The 24,808-nt window shown below is 29.1% G+C and overlaps 1 protein-coding gene across 5 annotated transcripts in view; it reads right to left on the bottom strand.

Moving 5' to 3' along the window:
* Nucleotides 1-4,541: 4,541 nt before the first annotated feature.
* The window catches only part of LOC133324949 (poly(rC)-binding protein 3), a 189,586-nt gene continuing 169,319 nt past the window's right edge, over nt 4,542-24,808 (bottom strand). Inside the window, exons 3-11 of one of the 5 annotated variants that reach the window (XM_061533776.1) lie at nt 23,042-23,098; nt 22,846-22,962; nt 22,692-22,788; nt 22,449-22,612; nt 22,233-22,352; nt 17,358-17,495; nt 14,351-14,435; nt 14,006-14,273; nt 4,542-4,653 (exon numbers count right to left, since the gene is read on the bottom strand). In XM_061533776.1, coding sequence (XP_061389760.1) covers nt 4,569-4,653; nt 14,006-14,273; nt 14,351-14,435; nt 17,358-17,495; nt 22,233-22,352; nt 22,449-22,612; nt 22,692-22,788; nt 22,846-22,962; nt 23,042-23,098 — 1,131 coding nt within the window. In that variant the 3' untranslated portion in view covers nt 4,542-4,568. Of the gene's footprint in view, nt 4,654-10,511; nt 11,257-14,005; nt 14,274-14,350; nt 14,436-17,357; nt 17,496-22,232; nt 22,353-22,448; nt 22,613-22,691; nt 22,789-22,845; nt 22,963-23,041; nt 23,099-24,808 lie in introns of those variants that run through there. The other 4 variants (XM_061533772.1, XM_061533773.1, XM_061533775.1 and 1 more) reach the window with 4 other exon arrangements.

Below are 24,808 nucleotides of genomic sequence, written 5' to 3'. Positions count from 1 at the left end.
ATTCACATAAAGCGACAAAGGAGAATGTTTGTCTAAAAGAAATCATATAAATTTTTTACGTTTTACAATCACGGAAATATCTCGTATTTCAAAATAGTAGAGTCAACATTAGAATGAAAGCAAACTCCAACTCTTTTCAGTCAGTATGTTTTGGTTAGTTGAGCTTAGCCAGGACCTAATGCATCTTTATTTTAGGAGTTTCATTAAAATTTAAACACTTTATGTTTATAAAACATGTGTGTTCAAATTTTCCTTCAAGAAACATTCATATTCAGAAAATAGCATGAATAAAAATGACTGTGATAATTGTTTAAATGTGATGTGATAGCATTCGAAAATGAAAGCTAAAAAAACGGTAAAATACTTCTTAAAGATTCTCCCATGCTTTTAAATATTTGTTTTAATTTTATCACGTATTTCAGGTGAAATGAACATTTCTTGAAGCATAAATTCCTAGCTCGCTGTTTAGATTTTACGCCTTATTATATGAATTGTTTTTCTTTTGGATCATTACATATATATTAATCTAAAGGCTGCACACAGTACACCCACCAATGGCAGCGTGTGTTTTGTATATTGAAATTAACATAGTTGCTATATAATTAACAACATTTTGTTGCTATTTTGTCAATGTTATTATTTCTGTTGTCTAATATTAAAAAACAAACATCATTGTCTGATTTCATTTTCATTAGCTAATATGTTTTAAGCATAATTGCACATCAAAAAATGTTTCCTCTTTTTGGTTGTTTGTCTCTTTTAAAGAAGAAAAAATCTAATAAAGCTCTTACGACTACATTTTTGTTTCAATGATCTTTGTTGTTATTGTTTATTCTCTTTTTTTACATTTAGCAAAACATTTGTTTATTTAATTTTAACTATTTTTTCTTTAATAAATGTTTCCATTTTCAATTCCTTGTGTTTTTATTTAATTTTCTTAAGATGCACCTAATGCAAATTGTGTGCCTAATTGTGTTATGCCAATAAATTTATGTATTGTTTTTTTTTTATTCATCTTGAAAAAGATACATTAAGAAATCAACAGCAAAAACATTTTCAGTATTAGCGATGGAAGAAACTAGGATTGAGAAAAAAGTAAAAAAAAGTGTAGCAACAAATTTAAAAAAAAGTGCAGCTATAAATTGTGGTTAAATTTTTGTTGTTCACATTTGTTGGCATATATTTGTTGTAATTGTGGTTGCAATTTTATTTTAAATATGTTTATTCTTATACGGTTTACTTTTGAATATTATAATGTGTTTGCTTATTTTTTTTATATTCGAGAGATATGTTGCTCATATTTCAAAAAATGTTGTCTTCTCCAATAATATGTTTGGTTTATATTTGTTGTTTTTTGTTCGAGATATGTGTGATTCAAGAAGAAACAAATGAACTTAAATATTTGAAAACGTTTTTCTATTAAGAAATAGATTTCAAAAATGAATCAAATTTGAGTGAAATAAAAAAAGTTTTTTTGAGAATAATCAAACGCCTTTTATTTTATTTGAAACTTTATTATTATAATAATTTGTTTAAATAAGTAAGCATAAATTAATGTTTTTGATTAATTTATTCAATTTTAAAATGTAATAAAGTAATAATAATAATAAATATAAAAACTAAACAAATATATCTAAGAAGTGACAAAAGAACTCTAAAATAAAAATAAAGTTAAAAATTATAACTTGCATAACGTCAATATAACTAAGCTCATGTTATGTTAAATGTGTTGATGACGACGATTGTTGTTTAATAAAGACTGATTCAAAAAGCCGACGATAACTTCAGTGGATATACAAGCGATTGATACATCGTTATAAACAATGATTCTCTACGAAAGGATTAAATGAAGTTGTATTCTTTCAAATTAGTAGTACTGGTGGATGAATGTTTGAAAAACATTTCAGCATTTTCTAAAGGAGTGCTTATTATAGAAAAATGTACATTCTTCATAATAAAAAGTATTTACCCGTAAATATTCAGTCAATTATAAAAATGTATAGACAAAAGCGACTGAATAAATTTGAGCAATATAACTGTAACAAATTTATTTTAGAATATAAACTGAATTATCTATTCCAATAGCACTACCTCCAATCATTAATCCACCATTAAAATTAATTAATTAAACCATAAAACCTCATCATCGGCATCAAATGTATTGCTGCAGTTTTTCTTTTAAACAATTCATTTGTTTGAATCAGACAATCAAATTTAATTGTTAATAATTAAATATATGTATATGTGTATAATATATATTATGTATGTTTGTATATATGCATATGTCTAATATTGTTGTTGTTGTTGTTTGCTAATTTGCATTAATAATATTAAGAAAGTCTTTTATCTTCGCATAAGCTCTTTGGGCTTTTTCCTTTAAATATGTTTTTTTGTTGTTGTTATTTGATTTTATAATATAATTTAATAAAATTTTCTTGTATAATATATGAATGAATGTATGGGGTCTATGTGTGTGGATGTGGTGTATATTCTTTATAATGTTGTGGATAATTGATGAAAATGAATTATAAAAATAATGATGATTATAATTAAAATATTTTTTAAATTAAAACTAGAGTTAAATAATTTTTGTTTTAGCATTTAAAATTGTTTGCTACAAAATAATATTCAAACAAATGTTGCATTGTAAATTAAAGAATAAAATATAACAGAGTGTTTTCACATAACTAACAATTTTCGATTAAAATCTTTCAATATAATAAATTTTGTATTAAATCAGACTTTGGTTTAACAATTCAGTTTGAGTTTTTCTTTTCAATTTGTTCTAATTCATTTAATGTAAAAAAATTCATAACAATAGAAAAATAATTTTGTGTAAAAATAAGATAATTTTCTAAAAAACAAAAATGCCAACAATAACTATTTATTTAATTTAAATTAATTAGTTTTTTTCACTTTAACACAGATTAAAAACGAAAACACTCCAAAGGTCAAACAAACAAATATTTAGATGAAAAGAAAGAAAAGAATTGAATAGAAAACGACAAGTCTCTGTTTTTGATTTTCATTAAATAAAGAAATATAATTTTACTATAAATATTATATTTTAATTAATGCTAATTTTTAAAAATAGAGTTACACACGAAGTAGGAGAAATAAAATAAAATGATTTGATATGAAGGGCTGCTTTTGGTAATAATGCCAATTCAGAAGCAATCAAGTAAGTAGCTCAAAAATGTTTCAGCAGAAGAATTTTTAAAGTAAGGGAAAAAGTTTAAAATGAAAGTTTTTTATTTTCTTTGCACAAAACTTGTGATATATACTGCCTGCTTGGAGTTGAAGTGTTAAAATATTTATAAATGCATTTGATTGTTATTTTAGACATTTTGCAATCATTCAATTACATTTTCAAATTTCAATCCAATCGATGCGATTTTGTAAATATGGAAAAGGCCGTATGTAACTCTATTTATTAATCAAAATGTAATTATTAAGGCGTTTTAGCTGTTTTGTTTTTCTTAAATTGTTTTCTTTTTCTTTTTTGTATATATCAGATTTCAGCTATTCCTTTCACAAAAAAGGAAGTATCAAAATAAAAAAATTCATATTGTTTTACCACTGAATTTCATAAGTATGCATTTGTATTGTAAATTTAAATAAGATATGATATATGCATGTATGTGTTTTGTTTCAAAGACAAAAATAATGTTATAACATAAAAATAATGCACATTTCTCTTGTTTGACTTTTGTTAATAATTGTTTTGCTTTACGGCTTTGTTATAATATTTTATTTATTTTTTTTTTTTTGTTCTTTGTTTTATTTTAAGATTGTGATTCTAGGTTGTGTTTATTATGTGATGCTTTTGTTTTATATTTGCTTTAGTCTAAAACATTTAATCGATTTTTGTTATTGTTGGTTTTTTAACTTACTTTCTTCTTTCGGTTTTGTGTTTTCTCTTGTAATATATTATGTTTGTTTGTTTATTTATTTTTTTTTTGTTTCTTTTGACTACACTTACAAATTAATTGCTGTTTTCTCTTACGGTTCTTGGCTGAGATGGGCATTTCGCTATGAATACTACCTGTTCGGGACCAAAGTTCAATTCATAAACGAAATGGTCGTCTCAATGCCATATCAAAAATGTTTATATGTAAAATAAAAAAATAATGTATAAATATAATGAAAATAATGGAGATAACATTTGAAAATTAAATAAATTTCTTGTTGTTGCATAATAATTTAAACATTGTATTGATTATTATTTTTGTTTGTGGTTTTGTTCTGCTTCTTCATCTTCTCGTCTTAAATTCATATTTATTTTGTGTGTATTAGATTATAAACTTGCCTAACATCGTGCCTTATACCATGTTGTTTTCTTTTTATTTTTTTAAATTATTTTAAAATTTAAATTAATATTGCTTTTGGGGTTCCACACTCTGGTTTCAAATTGGTTTTCGTTCACATGCTCATCAAGTAAATGGGGGTTGGTTTTAAATATATGTTTTTGTTGTTGTTGTTGTTGTTGTTGGCTGCTGCATATATTGTTCTTTGTTTGTGTTTGTAAGTGGTCTTATGGACAGCCGATGTTTTAGAGACAGGTTGGCTTAGTGAATGGGAGTCTTGACAATTGCATTTGGGGCAATGTAGTGATAACCGGGTATTGGCAGTCCAGCTGTCTCCATTGATATCCTGTAAATATGTTGAAAATGTGTGTAAATATTGTTAAGATAATTTTTTTATTACTTTATATGTATATATTTCAAGCACAAATAAAGTTTTGTCGAACGTAAATAAGAAATATTAGGTGAAATTATTAATAACAGTTTGTCGCAATAGTATATATCTAGAAATATTTAAAATCATTTATTGCGGAAATCGGGGTTTCATTATTATAAGTATAATTTGTTATTCTAAAGCCTCAAAACGCGTCAAATTTGATATTTGCAAATAATTAAAGGTACAGCGGAAATGACTTAAGTTATCAAGTTATATACTAAAGACAAAAACTACAAACATGGTTAAAATGTTTAGCACATCCTTTTGGCTGTGTCAAGATTCCATATCGATAGTAATAAAAGAGAAATGAATTGAAGGCTATAGTTTAAAAAAAAAATCGAAAACAAATAATCATAGGACAATATTGTCCTTTGTTACATATGGGCACTTCCGCAGTCACTTACACGACTTTCAGAGTAAAAGAGAAATGAATTGAAGGCTATAGTTTAAAAAAAATCGAAAACAAATAATCATAGGACAATATTGTCCTTTGTTACATATGGGCACTTCCGCAGTCACTTACACGACTTTCAGAGTCAAAATCAAACTTTAAATGTTAAATAAATCAAAAACAGTTACATATTTTACAATTCTTCCTTGATACTTTTTTGTAGATCTTTAGGAGTACTATCAGTGATAACAAAATTTGGGAGCCTCCGGTTTTTAACTTCTGAGATAAAAGCCACAAAAGAGCGGTCACTCACATGACTTCAAATATACATGACTTTCGACGTCATAATATTAATATTCTTTACACGAATAAGAGATATCAAGCATTATTATTGCACTTTCAAAATTTCAAAATTTGGCATACCCTTTATTTGCGAAAGATTTTCTGTCACTCACGCGACGGATCTCTTGCAGCATTTTTGATTTTGCTAAAATGATAAATGTGGTCTTTCTTAGTTCTAATTGTCCTCCAACTGAATCGTTATGAACAAATTAATTCACGTATTTAATGAATAATTTTTAAGGTTTATATTATTTCAAAGCATCATCTAATCACACAAAGTCATCCAAAAATGTAAATGGAAATGGGTACATATTGTCCGAAAATAACATTTATTTTTACTTTATCTCTTTCTATTATTATGATAACTTTAAATATTCCTTCTAAACAACGGCATTTATTCGTATTTGACAATAATGGACATTGAAAAACCCCACGTACAATACTAACATAAATTATGAAATTCGTTATTCTAGTCGTTATAAAATCCTTTTCTTCTATAGTGACGATTATAAAATTCCAAAGTTTGTGTCATTGTTATACCATATCTCTTATTTATTTCATGTTATGCTGAACAATTTGCAATATCCAATGTAATACATTTAGTACCAGAGACGCCATCTATGAATTAATAGTGGATTAACAATCCTGATAATGAATTATAAATCAATTTATCTACAACTTACCCTCTATTTCTATATGTTGTCTTTTTAGATTTGAATATGAAGATATGTACTAAACTTCTAGCGAAAAAGTACAACACTAACCTTTCTTTTAGCATGAAAGTAAGGACAATGTGTACAGATTCCAATGTTCACAAGGATTGGTTTTGAGGATATTGGAGGGAACACAAGGATAACTAGGAATTTATCATTGTCTTTTTTCAATTGTGATTAAAAACTTACTTTATAAATATATAGATAAAATGAAGATTCTGTGATATATACATAAAAAATCACAAATGTACAAATAATTTTAGATAGGTTGTTTTTTGTTGTTTATTTATTTTTCAAATGACATTCTAAAATACATAATTACTTAGTTGTTGTATATGTTTTTTGTGTATGTGTAATAATGTTGTGTATTTTAAATGATTACAATGGTTTAATGTATTTTCTTCTTATTTATTTATATATTCTTAAACGCTAGTATTTCTAAGGCTTTAGAACTTTTTATTAATTTTTTTATTTTTTACTTCTTTTATTATATTGTAAATGTATAAACTACTATCTAAAAATCATTTATATATCGGCATCATAAAGTAAAAATATGAAACTGCCATATTTAAAAATCCTTATAGTCCAATTTAATGAAACACGAAAAACACATTGAAAAAATTATCTATTTTAGAATGTTGCATACCAAAAATCATATCCGTTTCAAAATTTTACATTTATGGTGACGATATTATATGTATATTCATTTTGTCATTTTATTTTAAAATGTTACCAGTAATTACTAAAATACTTTTATATTTGAACATAAAAATATAATTTTCATGAAAAGTATTTGCCAATGGAAATATATTATTAACAAATTATGAGATTTTAAATTTTATAAAAATATATAACAAGAAAATAAATTTGATAAATAAATATAAACTTAGTTATGAGAAAGCTTAAAAAGACTTTGAGTCATGTTGCTTTTGCGTCAAAAAGTTTTAGTTGCCGTTTTTGAAAAAAAAAATTAAAATAAAGTTTTATAATGTAATCAGTAAGATTTAAACACTGATCAACAGTTGAAAAAATATGACACTTTGTAAAGAAAAATTTTCAATGTAACGTTCTTTATCTATTCAGTTTAAATGGATACTGTATGTTTCAAATTGTATTATAAATTGTAATACTGCAACATCAATACAAAAAAGTTTTTTTTTATTGATTTATGCATTTTCAAATTTTAAACATAAAACAAAATTGAATTTGTCACCACAAAGTGATCTTAAAAACATAGTATTTTTTTGTACATTAAAGTTTGCTGTTACTATTAAAGATATCCAAATGATTATACCTCTGTTAGAAGTTACCGTAAAATCAATGCATAGACAAATATACACCTTCCGAACTTTTCAAAGTGTCATATCGTTTTATTTTCTTACTTATTGATAGTGTGCTTAAACGTATGTATAAATTTAATTATAGTAAATTCTTATTTTATTTCAAATAGTAAAAATTATTTGTTTCATTTGTTTATTATTAGTATTGTTATTATGAGCGAATTGGTCCTTATTCAATTTGTTTTTATTTTGTTCTTGTTTTTATATAACTGGAATTTATTTTATTTTTACGTTTTTTTTAAGATGTTTGCTTTGCATTCATTAAAATATTGGTTGTTATTTACTTAAATCTAAACTACAAAAACATTCTCGTACAATTATGTAAGTATATTCTAAATGGGTGTGTGTATGTATATGTGTGTGTAATAGAGAGAGAGTGGATGCGTACTATTATGGGAAATTCTAAACATGGGCCTACTTATTCCAAAGAGAATAACATTTGCCAGTATTTATGCAAGTGCACTATATATGATTTTTTTTATTTTTATTTTTTTGAATGAATGTGATGAATGAAGAGAAGGAGTATGGCTCAATGACTTGATATTATCTTAAGATTTGTATGAATATGGATAATGTTTAGTTTGTTATTATTTATATGCTGAATGGAGTAGTGTTGTTTAGCAAATGCTAGATTTTATGTTATGCAGATATATGTAATATGTATATAGGGTTATATAATGACGTATAAAATGAAGCCATGGTCTCTTCTACATGTTTGTTTTGTTCCTATATTCCATTACTTTGTTTAATTATTTTTTTTTCCATTTTGGCAATTACATTTGTTATATATGTGTGTATATTTATTTAGTTTTTTTTAACACATATTGATTGCTTCTCATTTAGTTTGTCTCGATTTACTTTGAAAACTGTAAACCTTTTTTAGTGCTTAATAATTATACAAAAAATCTAGATATTATCATCAATGGTCCAAATCAGTTTTATATGTTGATTAAACCTTTATGTTATCATAGCAATAAAAATATCATTTTTTAAAAATGATTTTTATATTGGCATTTACACAATATCACATTAGGAAATATAATGAGTGATTATAGTAAAATATTGCATATTTAACATACGCGTGTGTTTTTGTTGTTGTTTTGTTCAAATGTGTATGTTGTGTGCCAAAATGCGAAAGAGCGCATTATAAGGGTATCATTTTGATATAGTATTGCATAATAACATTCAGGCTCTGTAGTTATATTTTTTGAATAACTACTAGTGTTTACAGGTTTACAGTGATACCCAACATTAATTCAATATCAAATACACGTGGAGATTTTTATAGTTTTCATATGAAAAAAATGTATTTAAAAAATACTGCAAAACATTCTAAACAGTTCCTTGTTGTGATTCTAAGAAAACTGGACGAGTTTAAGTTGTCCAAATGCTGATGATAAATTAATTTATTCTGATTTTCTACTGAATTACTAATTCAAGGGTAAAAGGAAAATAGAGTAGAAACATTGCCAATGTGCCTGTAAAGCCTTTTTGTAAATTTTTATATCTCGTACATCTTTCTTCAATGACATTGGAACATAAAAATAGAACAAAGATTGGCTAAGAACTTCGACATGGATTTTTTTAATTTGAACATCAAATTTTGAATTTCTATCATTCTAGGAAATAGACAACTGCGTTGGTTAATTGTTTTCATCGGAATACAAGTAATTAAAAACATGTTTTTTACTATCAAATCAAAAATCACTGGGTTAAATTTAGATATTTTGTTGCATGGATAATTAAAAGAAATAGCTTATCTTCAATCATTTACTACAGTAATGTATAGATATATATATTAATTAACAAAAATCTCCGTATTGACTAATTTCAGTAGTGTTCTTGTATTATTTAAAAAATAAAAATTTTCCAAATGAGTACGTTTTATATAATAAATATACTTCTTATGTAGTATTTGTATTGTATATATGTTGTTATAACATATTTTCTTTTTTATTTATTCAAAATACCGATAACATCGGTTTATTTTTACTTTCTTAATAACTACTAAAACTGTATAAGAGAGTAGTTTAAAGCTTAACAAAATGAATAGTTTAAGTGCAAGGAAATTTCGTTTGTTGATTAAAAACATTGTAGGTAGATGACACCAGAATGTCGTCATTCCATTACTTTAAAGCTCATCTATTAAATTTCCCTTCTTAGACTATTCATTTATCTAAAAACTGTATGTGTTTTATTTTTTGTCATACAACTATTTTACTAAAAAACATTTGGTGTACTTTAGACTTATGGTTAAGAATAATATTATTAGTAGATTAGAAGAAAAAGAGAATAGAAATGAAACGCATAAATGGGAAGTGTTAGAGCACTAAGATATAATGTACATCCAGTTTCAAGTAAGAATTATTTTCACATATATCCCAATAATGACATTTGACGATCCGAATTGGGACTACCCAATTTGTTAGTTGTTTTCAAGCGTTATGTTTTTGGAATGGAATTTCGATAAACTTAGAAAAGAAGAATAATTATAAATATATAAAAAGAAATTGGAATTGAATATTTACATACTGCCAAAGATGCGCTTGATAATAGTCTCAATAAGTACAATAGCTTGTCGGGTCGTACACTTTTGTAGAAAAAGACCTGAATTTAATTCAGAGTTAATAATCATGTGAAAACATGCTCTTACTTGTAACTGATTACATGATTTGTAAAGGAAATATAATGAGAGTGAGAGACACAGTGAATGAAAATGGGAACAGAGTGTAGATCGGTTTGGGTTTCAGTGTATAAAGTGGAAAATGTCAATGTTTTGTGTAAAATTGTATAATCTACGTATTTTTTCTTCTTGTTTGCCAAACGTTGTCATTATCGAAAGTCGCAGGCAAGACTTTACTTTTTAATTTGTTATTTTTTTTTAATAAAATATATATGATTACAATAAATATTTGCCAATTTATCATTCGACAATCGATAAACATCGATCTGCCAACTAATTATCGTTTACGTTTGGTAAAGTCCTTTTTAATTTTGTAAAAATCTAAAGCTTATTGGGAAAAATTTTGGTTGAATTTAGCTTTTTTGTAAAAAAAGAAACCCCATTTTTGTCAATTTTATTGTTAATACTCATTCGTCTTGTTTTGAAGTTGCCTAAGCATTTCAATCGTTTCAATAGGGATTGAATTTGTTGCGAGCCTTTTCAGGTTCGGCGCTACCATCGACATTATGATTGCGGAAACGCGACGAAGCAAAACTTTTGGTACGATTCACACCAGTAGTCTGAACCGGTGGACCACCCAAAGTGGCCAGACCGCCCAACAAATCGGACAGACTGCCTAAAGCGGTTAGGCTTGTGAGGGCATTAAGGGCTCCCGGTTTGGCCAATAACTGGGCCAAGGGTATAGCTGTTGCCAATGAGCTGGCAGCGGCTGCCAATGGATTGGCGGAATTCAAAACACTTGTTGTTGTTGTGTCATTGGTTGCTGTTGTTGTGGTTGTATTTGTGTTGTTATTATTATTGTTTGTTGTATTGTTACTTAAAGTAGCTACTAATGCTGCTGAACTGTTTGTGTTTGTTGTATTAAAAGTGTTGCTGTTGTTGGTTGTAGTGGTTGTGGTGTTGGTGGTGGCTGTGGTGCTGTTGCCATTACTATTATTTGTTTGGCTGTTACTATTTGTCTGTCCTCCGTTAGCCGTTGCTGTTGTACCATTTGCTATGGCAGCAGTATTATTTGCCTCTTGGAGATTGGCCATCTGCAATTCGACGCTATAAAAGGGATAAAGAGAGAGAGAAAGAGAAAAGGAAAAATAGGATATTGTTGTTGTTGCTGTTTATGGTGATGATTAGGTTTACTTGTAGTGATGGTTAATTCTTTTTCACTATCACTGACAAATGATTTTGCGGAATTGAGTTGAGGTTTAATTTTTTTTTTCATTTTCATTGTTTCAAATGGTTAAGGAGGGATGGATTTTGGTGGATATTATAGGGGGATTGGTTTTTGAATATTTCAAAAAAGTTGATATATTGGAAAGCGTTCTCTTTACAATGGGGAATATAGTAGAGTTTGGCCAAAGAAGCATTTGAATGCATATTGAATAAAAACGAAGTTAAATAGATTTCATATTTCTAACATGAATCTAATAAACGGCGGAGAGCAGTTACCGCAATCTTCGAATACAAATAAAAAGTTTAGGCATTTATATTTTTCCTAACATTAATTGTTATTGATACTACATAATTGGACTGTAATTTTAATATTTGGAATCTACATCTTTTCTCATTTACAGAAGACAACATTTTTAATTGTCAACTTATATTTAAAGAATCAAAGAAAAAAATTGTGTATATGCGTGGTTAGAAATCCCAACCTTAAATTTACTAGTATATTTCGCGACTATACAAAATGTAAAACTTTAAGAAAAATGTCCATTCCCTTCTCAGTAGTGATTTAAAAATATTTGAAGATATATATTTGTCTAATAGACACTGGTATATTAAAACAAAATAATAATTACTTGACTCGTTTATTTAAATGAATTAAAAAATGGCCAGAATATTAACTTTAGGTTTCCCTTATCTTAATTCTGGAATTCTAATACGTTTTCTTGTAAAAAAATACTTCTTATGTGGAATATGCGCTGTATTCATGTAAATTTTCTTCAATCAAAATGTTAAAATAATGTATAGTTTCCTCCCCGTAAACTACTCATTAATGATACATTTAACATTAAACTAATATATAAAAAAAATCTAACGCGATAGAATTTTTTACTGCAATTTCATTTTCTGTATTTTATGTTCACATAAAAATAAAATAAAAATCTAATATATAAGAAAAATCTAACGCGATAAATTAATTGTCAGCTTTCAACTGATTTTTATTTTCTGTAAAGTTCACATAAAAATATAAGAAATTTATACCAAAAAAATCACAATTTCAAAACAAAAATACACAAATTTAACTTCGTTTTATTTTTCATGATGCAGTCAAATGAAAATGGACACTTTTTGTATATTCGGGTCATACCGAGGGTGGTTAAATTCTAAAGAATTGATTTTTGGGAATTGATAGGGATTAACGTCGTCATTCATCTCCAATTACCAGACAAATATAGTGTTGGCCAGTGCTTTTCTTTTTCTGTGTTTTCATAATCCCTTTTCTCCTTCATGTTCTTCCTTCCATACTGAGATTACAACAAATAATCAAATAGTTTGCTATAAAATAAGACTTAAAAACTAACCAATAGAAGTAATCAATTATTTTCATATATCCATATCCATATCATAAATAATACAGTTGTTACAGTTTGTTTATAACAATTATGTATATATCAACAAGTATTATAAGTTAACCCATTTGAATATATGGGTGTTCGGGGATCTGAAAATCTCTGAAAATTTTATATTCATATATTGTTTGGTAATAAATAAAAAAACAATGATCGGGGGGCATCATGGTGAACAGGGGTTAAGGGGGAAGATTTGGATGGAATTGTATAGAACACCACATTGCGAGCGTGTCTATTAACGTATGGTTTTTGGGTGGATATATTGTTGGTCAAAAGAGGTGGTAAACATGAATTTTAAGTGATTCGTCAAAGGTGAATAATAATAAAAAATACAAATATTATAGTAGTAGTAGTTTAAGAAAATGTACACAGGAGCTGTGCTTTCATAGTGGCATATAAAAATATACTTCTTATATTGAACGCTTACTTCTACAATAAAATACATTTCAGAATCTGCTACGTAAGACTTTAAAAACAAAGATCCTCCTCTCCTTATGTGACCAAATTTACTTCTGATAATAAAGATCATCGGTATTATCTCAGATCTCAGATTTAAAATAGACAACAAATGTTGTTACCATTTGTTTTACTCTCATTTGGATTCAAATCAATTCGACAAAATTTCACACTACTACAAACACATTCATAAAAAAACGAATTAGTTAGGTACGCACATAAAGAAATTAACAAAAATATGTACAAGATTGGTTAACAAAGTAAACTCACATAACAGATTGTATTGAATATTGTTATTATTAAAAAACACGCATACAGATAACAAAAATCTAGCTGCGTTTGATTTACATTAAAAAGTGAACATCATAAACTGGCAATACCTTACTTCATTTTTAATGTCCAACGAAACCTCGTTTGGAAGACATTTGTTTTTTTTTTCAATAGCCTAACCTTATACAGTATATACGGATTTTATTTTTCTTCCGAAACGATTTTAATCACGTTATTCTCAGCCTGGCGGTTAGACAGCTCAAAAGTCTGTTGTTCCAGGAGATATTTTGTATATCATTGTGAGCCAATTAATAAAATAGGAAATTACAGATATTTCATAAGAGTACGAGTTATCCTATAAAAGACTATTATAAAGAATAGACTTTAGTTTGTCTCGATTCTTGCAGCTTATTGCCACGTTGATGATGTTCAGTTCTCCAATTATTAACATAGTGCAAAACAAAATGACATAGATAAACATATTAAAATTTCTCACTTACCTCATATTAATTAAGTATTGTGCCAGAGCCACAGAATCTGGATTGCCACTTATGGTGATGGTACGATCAGTATTGCCGCCCTCACGTTCTTCACAATTCGAAATGCGTATCATTGCACCGGAAATTTGACGAATTTCGGCAATTTTAGTACCACCCTTGCCGATAATGCATCCAATCAAATCATTTGAAACGGTCATCTCGTGTTGCTGCTGTTGAGCACGATTTGTATTTGCTGTACGCAATTGAGAACCAGCCAAGGCAGCCAAAGCTGCATTTGGAGAAAAATTACACATACAAATGTTGTAGACATTCTAGCATTTATTGGGTCATTCCATTTCTACTCACCTGTTGGATTAAGACCACCAGTATTGGCTGGTGCCATACCAGCCAAACCCAAAGCTGCCAAGCTGGCCAACGGATTCTTAGCCACCTATTGGTGAAGAGAAAAATAGGAAAGGAAGATACAGGTGGGATAAATGTAATGATTAGTTTATGTAAAAAGTCATAGAGGAAATCAATAAATTTTATAAATGATTTCAAATCAACAAAACCATAACTGAACACAGAAATGACAACAATAAACAGTGATAATGGATTGAAAAAGAGATAAATATATAATGCAAATTTAAATAGGATTTTTATACAACATATACAATTTAATACTCTTTACTTTTTATTTATTTATTTGTTTTTTTTTTTTTTTTTTTTTGTAATGAAAGCATGGTGTTCAGAAATATGAGGTAAACTATTTATCAAATTTCATCATGTTTGTAAAATTTTTAAATGGGGTTTGAGATATTCGTAATGTTTCATAGTATATTATTTTCTAGTTCGCTTATTTTTTGGCTTGGAATTTTTAATGTATGCTCAGTTTTGAGAACTGTTTAGAGACATCATAAGCATATACACTTTAGTTAATTATTAAGTACAAATTAGTTGGATTGTCATATATCAGGACGAAGAATTTTATGTACAATTCAGAAAACTAAGAATTTAAGGAGAAGAAATATTCCATTGACCAATTCTAAATTACTCTATAAAATCAAGTCCACAAATGTCGATTAATTTCTTGGAGAAAATATTTAGCACTTTTATTAATATATCAAAAACCGATAATTAAACATTTCATTGTTTTTTAAAAATTCATCGAATGTTCCTATGTTTAAGAACGCAGGTATAAAAAATGTTTCTCTTCAATCAGTGAATCGGAAGTGTATTTGGTATTCAAATGTTAGATATGTGAGAAATATTTGGATGGGTAGTAGTAAAATTCCCCTGTTTATATTGTACAGAAAAAAGGACATACGTGCCAAAATAGTATCATTACATTTGCGAATAATAAATTAGATAATTCAAAAATAATAATGCTACTTAAGTCCATTTATTGTATATATTTGATTTGAATTTAAAAAAGCATTGATTACTGTATTCCAACTCTTCCACTTTTAGCATATGTAAAAAAATGTTTTGTCCATCTTCAATATTGAAATAATTTAATTTTCTCGTTTACCTCCATATTTAAGAACTATTTATCGTTATAGAAATCATGAAAAGAAAATTAACAAAATATAACCAAACTTTTAAAACAAAACGTTAACAACTTGATATAACGAAAATTAAAATTTGTGTGAGTGTTTCTTATTTGAATTGTTTGTGTTGTGTGCTGTGGATTGCGTTGACAGCTGAAGTCATTTTCACGTATATTTTTAGTTGTTTTTGGATTAAAAGGTGGACAACAAAGTAGTAGGTTATACCATATACACATTAACCGAAGATATTTGAAAACATACTATTATAACATTAATAAATTTACACAAATACATATAGATATATACAAGGTTCATCATAATTAATGGGTCGTACAGGTACTAGTAGTTAGATACATTTTGAGAAGCAACTTCCAGCTAAATTTCGACACAACATTCTAGGGGAGATAGTTAACAAGAGAGAAATGGAAAAGATAGAGAAGATCGAGCAGACAAGGGATAGATATTCAAGGGCCATTTTAAAGGGGATTACGTTTTTACACCAATAACCTACAGCACTCTATATTGAAATTATCGAACTGGTGGAGAGGAGCTAAGGGTACAGATATTTCTATATGTATTCATTATAACTACAAAACAAAATCAAACATGCAATAGAAAATCAATTATGTAATCATTAGTGGGGGAGCAAAACAAAATGCCATTGGAATTGTATTACAGATTTTGTTGTTTCGTTTATGTAAGTCTAAGGAAATTTAACAAATCGAAAAGCTTAGAAAGAACTTTTGCATTTTATCTACTAACATTTTTTTCAAAACTTGCAGATCAATGAAATGATTACACATTAGATTTAGTCTACACATTTGAAATAGTGGCAAATGTATTCAATTTAGTTCCTAACGTGCCACGCTTGCTCTATACAAAAAGTCTTCATCAGTATCGATTTTTATGAAATTAAGCCCATTTCAGTGAATTTATTTTAACCACATTACATTTATACTTTTGAATTGCAAATAACATGTACATATTTTGTTGCAAAATATTCTACACCTGGATCTGCAAAAATTACAAAAAAAAAACTTTTTTATTTTTCCATTTAAATCAAACATTTAGCAAAAGAAATTGTACAACATAACCGCCCTCCTAACAATGTTTATATATTTGAAGACAAAATAACAGTATGTTTTCTGCTCCTGTTGTTAGTACAAAGTTTTCGAACAACACTTAAGTTATGACCAATGTGAATGGTCAACTTCTGTTGTGCGTTTTAGTATTTCCTTAGACTTTAATTTATTACAAAAAAAAGAAGAAAGAAAACAAAGAAGTAATACAAAAACAACATCTGTAAACTCCTCATGGCATGATGGACCAAAGGAGCGATCATTTGGTGTCGCTTACATGCCAACCCCAGAACACACAAACATTTAATGTAGAAATGCAGGGCAGGGGAAAGGTAAAGGTAAACAATACTAAAACCAAACTACATTTTGTATACAATTTTAATACCACATCAGCAATGTTTTACGGAGGGGTGAGGTGGGTATATCGGGTGAGAATGGGGGCAACATAAACATTCAAACTTTTTTCATTACAACTTTAAGGAGGAATTACAGTGAAACAATGCATGTACAAAAGGGGTTTGGGCGGAGGGGTGGTGGAGTGACCACACAAATAGTGTTCAGGTCGATGCAAGGGCGCAAGACTGGACATAAGAGGTATATTGGCAATTATTGGGGTAAAGGGGATTCTATATTGTTGTTGTAACGTAGAGTGGAAGAATAGAGAGCAAGACAGAGGGGGTGGATGGTGGATATTAAATAAATGCAATTCAATGCGTTCAAACAATTTCTTCAACCAAAACTCACATCGGGCAATTGCTGTAGGTGATGGTGTGCTGGTACCGCTCCTTGCAAATGTGCGCCCTTTAATAAAGGATCCGTTAAACCCGATATACCAGCATGTAGACCACCGGTAGCCAAAGCAAGTGGAAATACTGGACAGGTCTAAAGAGGTGTATAGTTGTACATATATTTATAGATTGATTTTGAATTTGCAATTAAAATTTGTGTAGTAGATAGAGATAGAGAGACAGAGTAATAGGGTGGTAGGTTGTTTTGATTTGATTGGAGTTGTATTAGCAGTTTCAGTAGGTGGAAATGTTTGTGTTGTTGAGTTCAGTTTGTCGTCATCGTTTTTTTTTTCAGTGGTTCAAAAGGCAGTCGAGTAAATAGTTTTCAATTTGGAAATTTTAGAATTTCGTTTATGTTGTGAGTGTGTTTCAAATATACGTTGTTGTTTGTTTTATTGGCGTTTGTTGTTATGTTTTAGTTCAAATCGTTGTCCATTGGTTATATTATTGATGTTGAGGCGTAGTAACAATGTATTGGATTTGTTGTTCATTGTTGTTGTTTTTATTTGTAATATGTAAATAGAGTTTTCAATTGAAGTTGGACAAAAAATAAAAGTAGAAGAAAAATAAAAAATGTATGTAAATAAAAGTTTTGCTTTGAATATATATATAGAAAAAAATTAAAAAGCTCAAATAACAAAATCGAGCAAATCAATAACAATGAAGGAAAAACACAGTAATGTTTGTGAGAGTATTTATATTTTAGCCATATGAGACCACAAATTGATTAATACGTGCAAGCATTTATAATGAAAAGTATCAATAGTTTCTTTTTCGTTTTGGTTTAAAATTGTTTACAAGAAATGACAGAAACAATAAAATTGCCCTAAAATATTAATTTAATTTTAAAGGACGATAAAAAGAAATGTCGATACAAATATACTACATACATTCGGCATTAACCTCTTTGCCACCGGATTTACTTTAATTATGATTTTATAAACCATTTTGGTTTCGAAAGACCTTATTCAAAATTTCCAGTTGTAATGGTTGAGAGACTTCTTTGCAAAACATTGTCAATTTTTGTTAATCGTTTCATAAAATTTACCTTTGTTATCGACACTTAAAAACACTGATTTGAGTTGAGGTTACAATAATGTTGAAAATTTTCTATAGTTTATGTATTTCTCATTGTAGAGGGTATAAACGTCTTTTTACTTATTTTCAATTGACGTAGACAAATCTCTGGAATTGCCAGTTTATATTCACATTTTCTCTGGAAAGTGTGGGCATATATAGATTCGACTAGATGCAAAATTTGCGTATTTATGTCAATTTTTACTGAAACATCGTAACAATCCTATAAATTGAAAATATATATTTTAAGATAAATTAAGATATATACTATTTCTGTCATTTTCTGTTACTATTTATTATATTCAAATTTAAAGAAATAGTTCAATTTTATAGCTTTCAAAATGTAATTATTTTATGTAAAATATTTGCACATGAATCAATTATGAGATTATTATATAGTGCAAAGGTGGCTATTACAAGTGCTTCCCCTTAGTTCATAGTTATTTCCTACCTAACAGGTTACAAATGATGGGAGAATATTGAACAGCTTGGGGAAAATTGTGTTGTTTAATAAATGAAACTATGTCAGGAGTTATAATTAATTTTCCATTTGGTTTACCAAATGCAAAACCCAAAGGGCATATTACAACAATGGACATGTGAAATGATATCGACGAACGATGGTGGATAGTCGCTTTTAAAAGGTCAAGAAAATATAATTAACTCAAATAATGATTCGAAGGTGATACACCACAATGTGACACATACTACAAGTGCCGTGTGTAAATACTAATTTCACATTTATGGGCGGTATTTGTTTGCTTTCAAAACATATAGTTATATATCACTTAAGAGCAATGATTCTGAAATGATTGTGTATGCTTTTTTTATTTGTAATGAAAAAATATAGATTAAACGATATGAGTTTTGGATTTTCGGTTAAATTTTAATTATACTTGATATTAGCGAGGGGTACAAGAAAATAGATAGAGCGATTCATATATATATAATATTTGGTATAAAGTAAAAATATAGAGAGATGTGAGGGCTCGGGCAGAGGGATTTGAACTGAGACGTTTTGATTTTAGAATAATGTACACAAAATTAACGTTGACAAAACTATTATTTTGCTTAGTTTATTTTATTTATTTTTTTGGAATTTGCATATTAAAGGAGATGATTTTTTTATTATGCTATGTGGGAAGCACTAATCTGAGTTCACAAAAATTATCGAACAAAATACACAAGAAGAAATTCATGTTTTTAAAACTAAAAATAATAAACTTCCATTGATATTGATACAGTGGTTAATTGATGTGACATAGAGCAAAGGGCTTAGCAAAATTGTACCAACGACAGAAAATCCATTACATTTTTTGAAAATTCTGCCCTTCGTGCATTTTTCAGTTAACACCAACCAACCTTTCCTCTATATCAACAACTTTGTGATATATTAATCTAATTTTGAATAAACATTTAATTATGATTTTGTTTATTTCTGATTGTTGTTGCTGTTTTTTCCAAATCTATGTTGTATGAACGAGTAATAGTGGTATTGGTGGTGACGGTGTTCTTGGTAGTTGTATTGGTAAGTACGAAATTAACAAAACCAAAATCTGTTGAAACACAATTTACCATACTTTTAAAATTATTAATGGTAAGTTTGTATTGTCTGATATTTTAGTTTAATTGCTTAAACGAAATAGAGAAAGAGAGAAGGGGACTTACATACGAAAACGATGAGGGGTATAAAGTATGTTTTCACATAGGATTCATTATATCTCTGATTTTTTATTAATTATACTGAACTTGAAAGTTTGGAAGTGGTGGCGGATGGATGGTGGTTGTGGAGGTGGTGTCACAGAAATTATTATTTTAAATTTACTATATGTTGGAGAGAATTTGGTTTTTATTTGTTTCATTGGTTTCTTTAAAATACAAACGTAATAAGTTTAAGTGTAAAACTTGTAATAAACCTACGTTTAGCAACTGCACACGAGCCCTCGCATCCTAGCGTTTAAAATGTTGGCCATTTTTATTTTATCAAAGCCCACAACATATGAAGCTGTCAGTAGTAGTAGTTGAATTGTAGTGATGATAGTAGTAGTGGAGCCTTAAGACAGTGTGTTTATAATCATATTATTGACGTGAGTCAAGCCTTATGCTCTCACAGCAGATCAGGGAACTCAGAATTCTATGCCGTTGTTTTAGAGAATAGACCTTGACATGTCATCGTATTATTACCCATTAATATCATAAAATACATATTGTTTTTCTTATACTCTTGTAAAACTTAACCTAAGAGAAAAAGTGCAGAGAAAATAAAATAAATAAACTCAAAAATAAAATCAGTACATCAACGATAACAAAACATGTGGAGCGAAGAGAATAATAGTTCATTTGACGAGAGAAAGGGTTCTAGAGTTTGGATATCATATATAAACAATAATTGGTTATTAAAACAGGATCGGATTTGGTGACGGTGAACTGGTAGTTTTACTAAAGAAACAACAAAAAGTCGCTACAAAGGAAAGCTAAACTTGAAACTATTGATTTCTACGCTGTCTTCGATTGGGGGACCAAATAGTTTTTGTTTTTAAGAATGCTTGTTTGTGTCAAATGGATTTATCAAACAGTCACAAAGAGTTCTTGTAGAACGACAAGAAATTTGGAAGAAAGCTAGAACGTCGAAATATTCAAAAACAAAACCAGCCATTGTGGAATATTCAAACAAGACTATTTAATATAGTTTCAGTTATTGGAAACTTAAGGAGATTTGTCAATATTATGACAAATTCTCAATATGTGAAATCAATACATTGACAGATTACATTAGACCAAATTTTGGGGTACGTAAAGTATACATAGATTATATCTGAATATAGAGATATTTGGACATCTAAAATCAAATCTACGTCAATGAACTGTATCTATAGAATTATGTTTAAATGTATTTTCATAAATATATATTTCTTTGACTTTTGTGTTACAACAACAAAATAAATTCTCCCTAACCAACAATTACGATAAAATTCCCAGTTGCAACAACTGCTTATGTTTTTTTATAAGTTCTAAGATTTCTTCAATATTTTTTAAAAGTGTTGTAACGTTGGAACATAACAAAGCCCAAACTTTACTAGAGAGCTTTAGTGGGAGCTATTCATATTTACCATGAACCAGTTTGTCACGATTATACATTTTATATACATAAGTATATATTTGTTTTAAATATGCATATAACAACATTAAAGAACGCTTTGTGACAGTTGATAAAACTCATAAAATGGATCTGTGCGAGAAGGTAGACAACTTAACGCTGGTTTTCGAGGGAAGAAAAAATGGGTTCAAGAGAAATAGAGGGGTAAAGCAACTAGGAATAGAATAATAATTGTTTCCATCACATATAAGCAACGAAACCTTCCACGGAGGGACGATAAATAAAGGAGTTGTGGCATTAATAAGGTAGCGGTGAAAGAAAGTGGGACGGAAGAATATGTATAACATTCATGGAAAAGTTTTAGGGGGAGGAGTGGGAGGCGGAATTATAGAAATTAAAATGTCGTTATACGAAACACAAACGTTAACTGAGAAAGGGAGGAGGAGGAGAAAAAGAGAGAGCGAGAGAAATAACTTTGAAAAGGTGTCGAAAAAAGGAATGTTGACGGCATCATGTACAAAATAAAGCAAACGTAGTGGTAGTGGTGGTTTGGTTGGTAGGTTGGTAGTGGATGATGGCAAAAAGATTTTACTATTTTCTGACTGACAGACTGGAAAACAGGTTAAGAAGGATGGTAGGAAATACATGCTAAATTACCTCTTGTGCGGGTACAGCGTAATTGCCCTGTATGGTAAAAGCTTGTCCATTAGCCAAGATGACGGGTCCGGACACTTGTGGTTTTGGCCTGTAGGGGATGGTGGCACCTCTCGGAGGTGACTGTAATTATAACAAGAAATATAAATATATGTATATGTTGTCGTTGTAGTTAGCTACATGGTAAAAAACTTTATTTAAACACACACGCAGACATACCTCTAACATAACAAGACAAATCTGATAGATGCATTGGGTAATTTGTTCGGCTGTGCCACTTAGGGTAACGGCACGTTCAGTAGAATTCGGCAACATTTCACTGGCTACCTGAATGGAGCAGCCTGTTGTCTGGCGTATTTCCTTAATTTTTGAACCACTTTTGCCTAAAGAGAATGTTCGCGAAGGAATTTCATATTTAATAATGCAATTCTATCAATTGAAGAATTTAAACGATAAACATACCAATTAACGATCCACATTGACTGGCAGGCACAATCAAACGAATTGGTATTTGTGTTTTACCACCTTTATTAACATCATTGTTAAATTGCGAGCACCACTAAAAGGATAGGTAATTTTTAAATTTCATTTATTGCATTTATTCCATTATACTTACCTCTTCAAATTTCTTGGTAATTAAGGTAAATGCCGAATAGATTGCACTGGTTGTACCAGACACCGTGACAATACGTTCCGGACATGAACCATCTGATATATTAATTTTGGCGCCAGACTATAAATAAAGATGTTTGTTATCGTATTCAAATACAAAACATATGATATTGATCAGATATTTTTTTCTAGAAACATACCTCTTCTCTAAATCTATTAACAATTTCACCCTTTTTGCCGATAATACTGCCAACTTCCTGTACATACAAAAAAATAAATAATAATTAGTAAATATGTTTTAATAATATGAAATAATTATTTGCGCTTAAAAGTATGCTTTAATATATTTTTGTTATATTTAAGACAAAGCCTTGGTTAAATTCCTATGGGAATAACAAAATTGGACTCAAATTAAAATATTCTCCACCATAATTTAAATTAACCAGTGAGCGGAGCAGTATAGTCGGACGGGACCGACCATACGATACCCTACACAACTTCCATGCAAATCTAACATTCTGTGGTTCAATATTCTGAGATTGGGCAATATTTCGCGATATTTGCACACTTTTGAAAGGCTAGAGGTCAGCAAATGTTACTAATAATCAGTACAGCCCCTCTAATTACTTGACCAGATTCCCTTCGCCGTGGGTTGTGTTGTGATGTTCGGCTTTCGACTCGAAAAGTACAAATAATTAAGTTTTCGGTCCACTTCATCCGAAAAATTAATAACTGATCGTCACCTAACATTTTAGGCGTTGTTCTTGACCATAACTGGAACCTCATGGAACATTTCAAAGCGATCAGCGCTATATTTCCGCCCTCTAGTGTGGTAATAGGTTACTAAATAATATATGAATATGTAAGCACCTGTAAATATTTAAGTGTAACTCCCGCATCCGAGTACCTACGACAATATAATTGGCATCAATTCATCAACCACTCCTCTTGGATATACTGCCAACTTCTCTGGTCTATGTCCTTCAGGAGTAAATATATACGCTATAGAATACAAATTTTGTAATTTTTCACACAAAAGTCAGGGTCCATTTGACCCGCTAAATATTGACCGATCTTTATCAAAACAGACATGCTTATTCTTTGGTCCAATACCCTTCTCCATGTAAAAATTCGAGATGTTTGGGCCATAAATGCGGCCTCTTTAGCGACCAGAAAAATCAACAAAAATTAAGTATTTGGTCCATTTCATCCCCTAAATATTAACCGATCTTTACCAAAAACAATAGGCGTATTCATTGGGCCGAACCCTTCCTACATGTCTAGATTACGGTCCAAGCTGTAACAATATTAAAGTGGGCTGTACAATTTTTATTCTCCAATTTCGTTATCTTTAAAAACGGAGAGAAAGGGAAACTATTTTCAAAAGGAAGTTTTCACGTTTGGAAATTACTATTTCTAATTTCAAAAAGAAATGGTTTGAATTAATTTGAATTTCAAATGGAAATGTTTAAGTTTATCAATTAAATCTACGAATTTTAACCTAAAAGTTTTGATTAAAATCTGTAAAAGTTCAAAAGGGTTTGAAAGTCTAGACATACATTTTTTCGAAATGTATTTCCCTGTCCCCACTGCAATACCCATCATAATATGAATGTAAGGAATTAGTGTATACGGCGGTTTGTTTTTATTAATTTACACCCCAAATTATTAAAGTCGTGGGAACACCAAACTAATATGGAAAAATTCGCAACTTCATGTTCTGAAATTGTTTTTCTACAATCTGGGGTTTTCTTTTTTGCTTCTGCTTTTTGCAGACATGGCGAAATAATTTCACATCGTTACAAAATAAACTACTTTGAACAGTTGCTGCTGGTTCTCTACTGATGTCGTTTGACAGTGACACATGGTGATACATTTGTCTAGTGGTGGTGTATGTGGTATGGTGTGCCTGTTGTTGTTGTGGTGTTCAAGTCAAACACGATTGCCAGCAGCAGCAACAACAACAA

This window comes from Musca vetustissima, unplaced genomic scaffold (genome assembly GCF_032173495.1).
Source record: "Musca vetustissima isolate MV318-11 ecotype Yass unplaced genomic scaffold, APGP_CSIRO_Mvet_v1 utg13192, whole genome shotgun sequence".
Taxonomy (NCBI): Eukaryota; Metazoa; Arthropoda; class Insecta; order Diptera; family Muscidae; genus Musca; species Musca vetustissima.
This window is presented reverse-complemented; position numbering and strand designations above follow the sequence as displayed.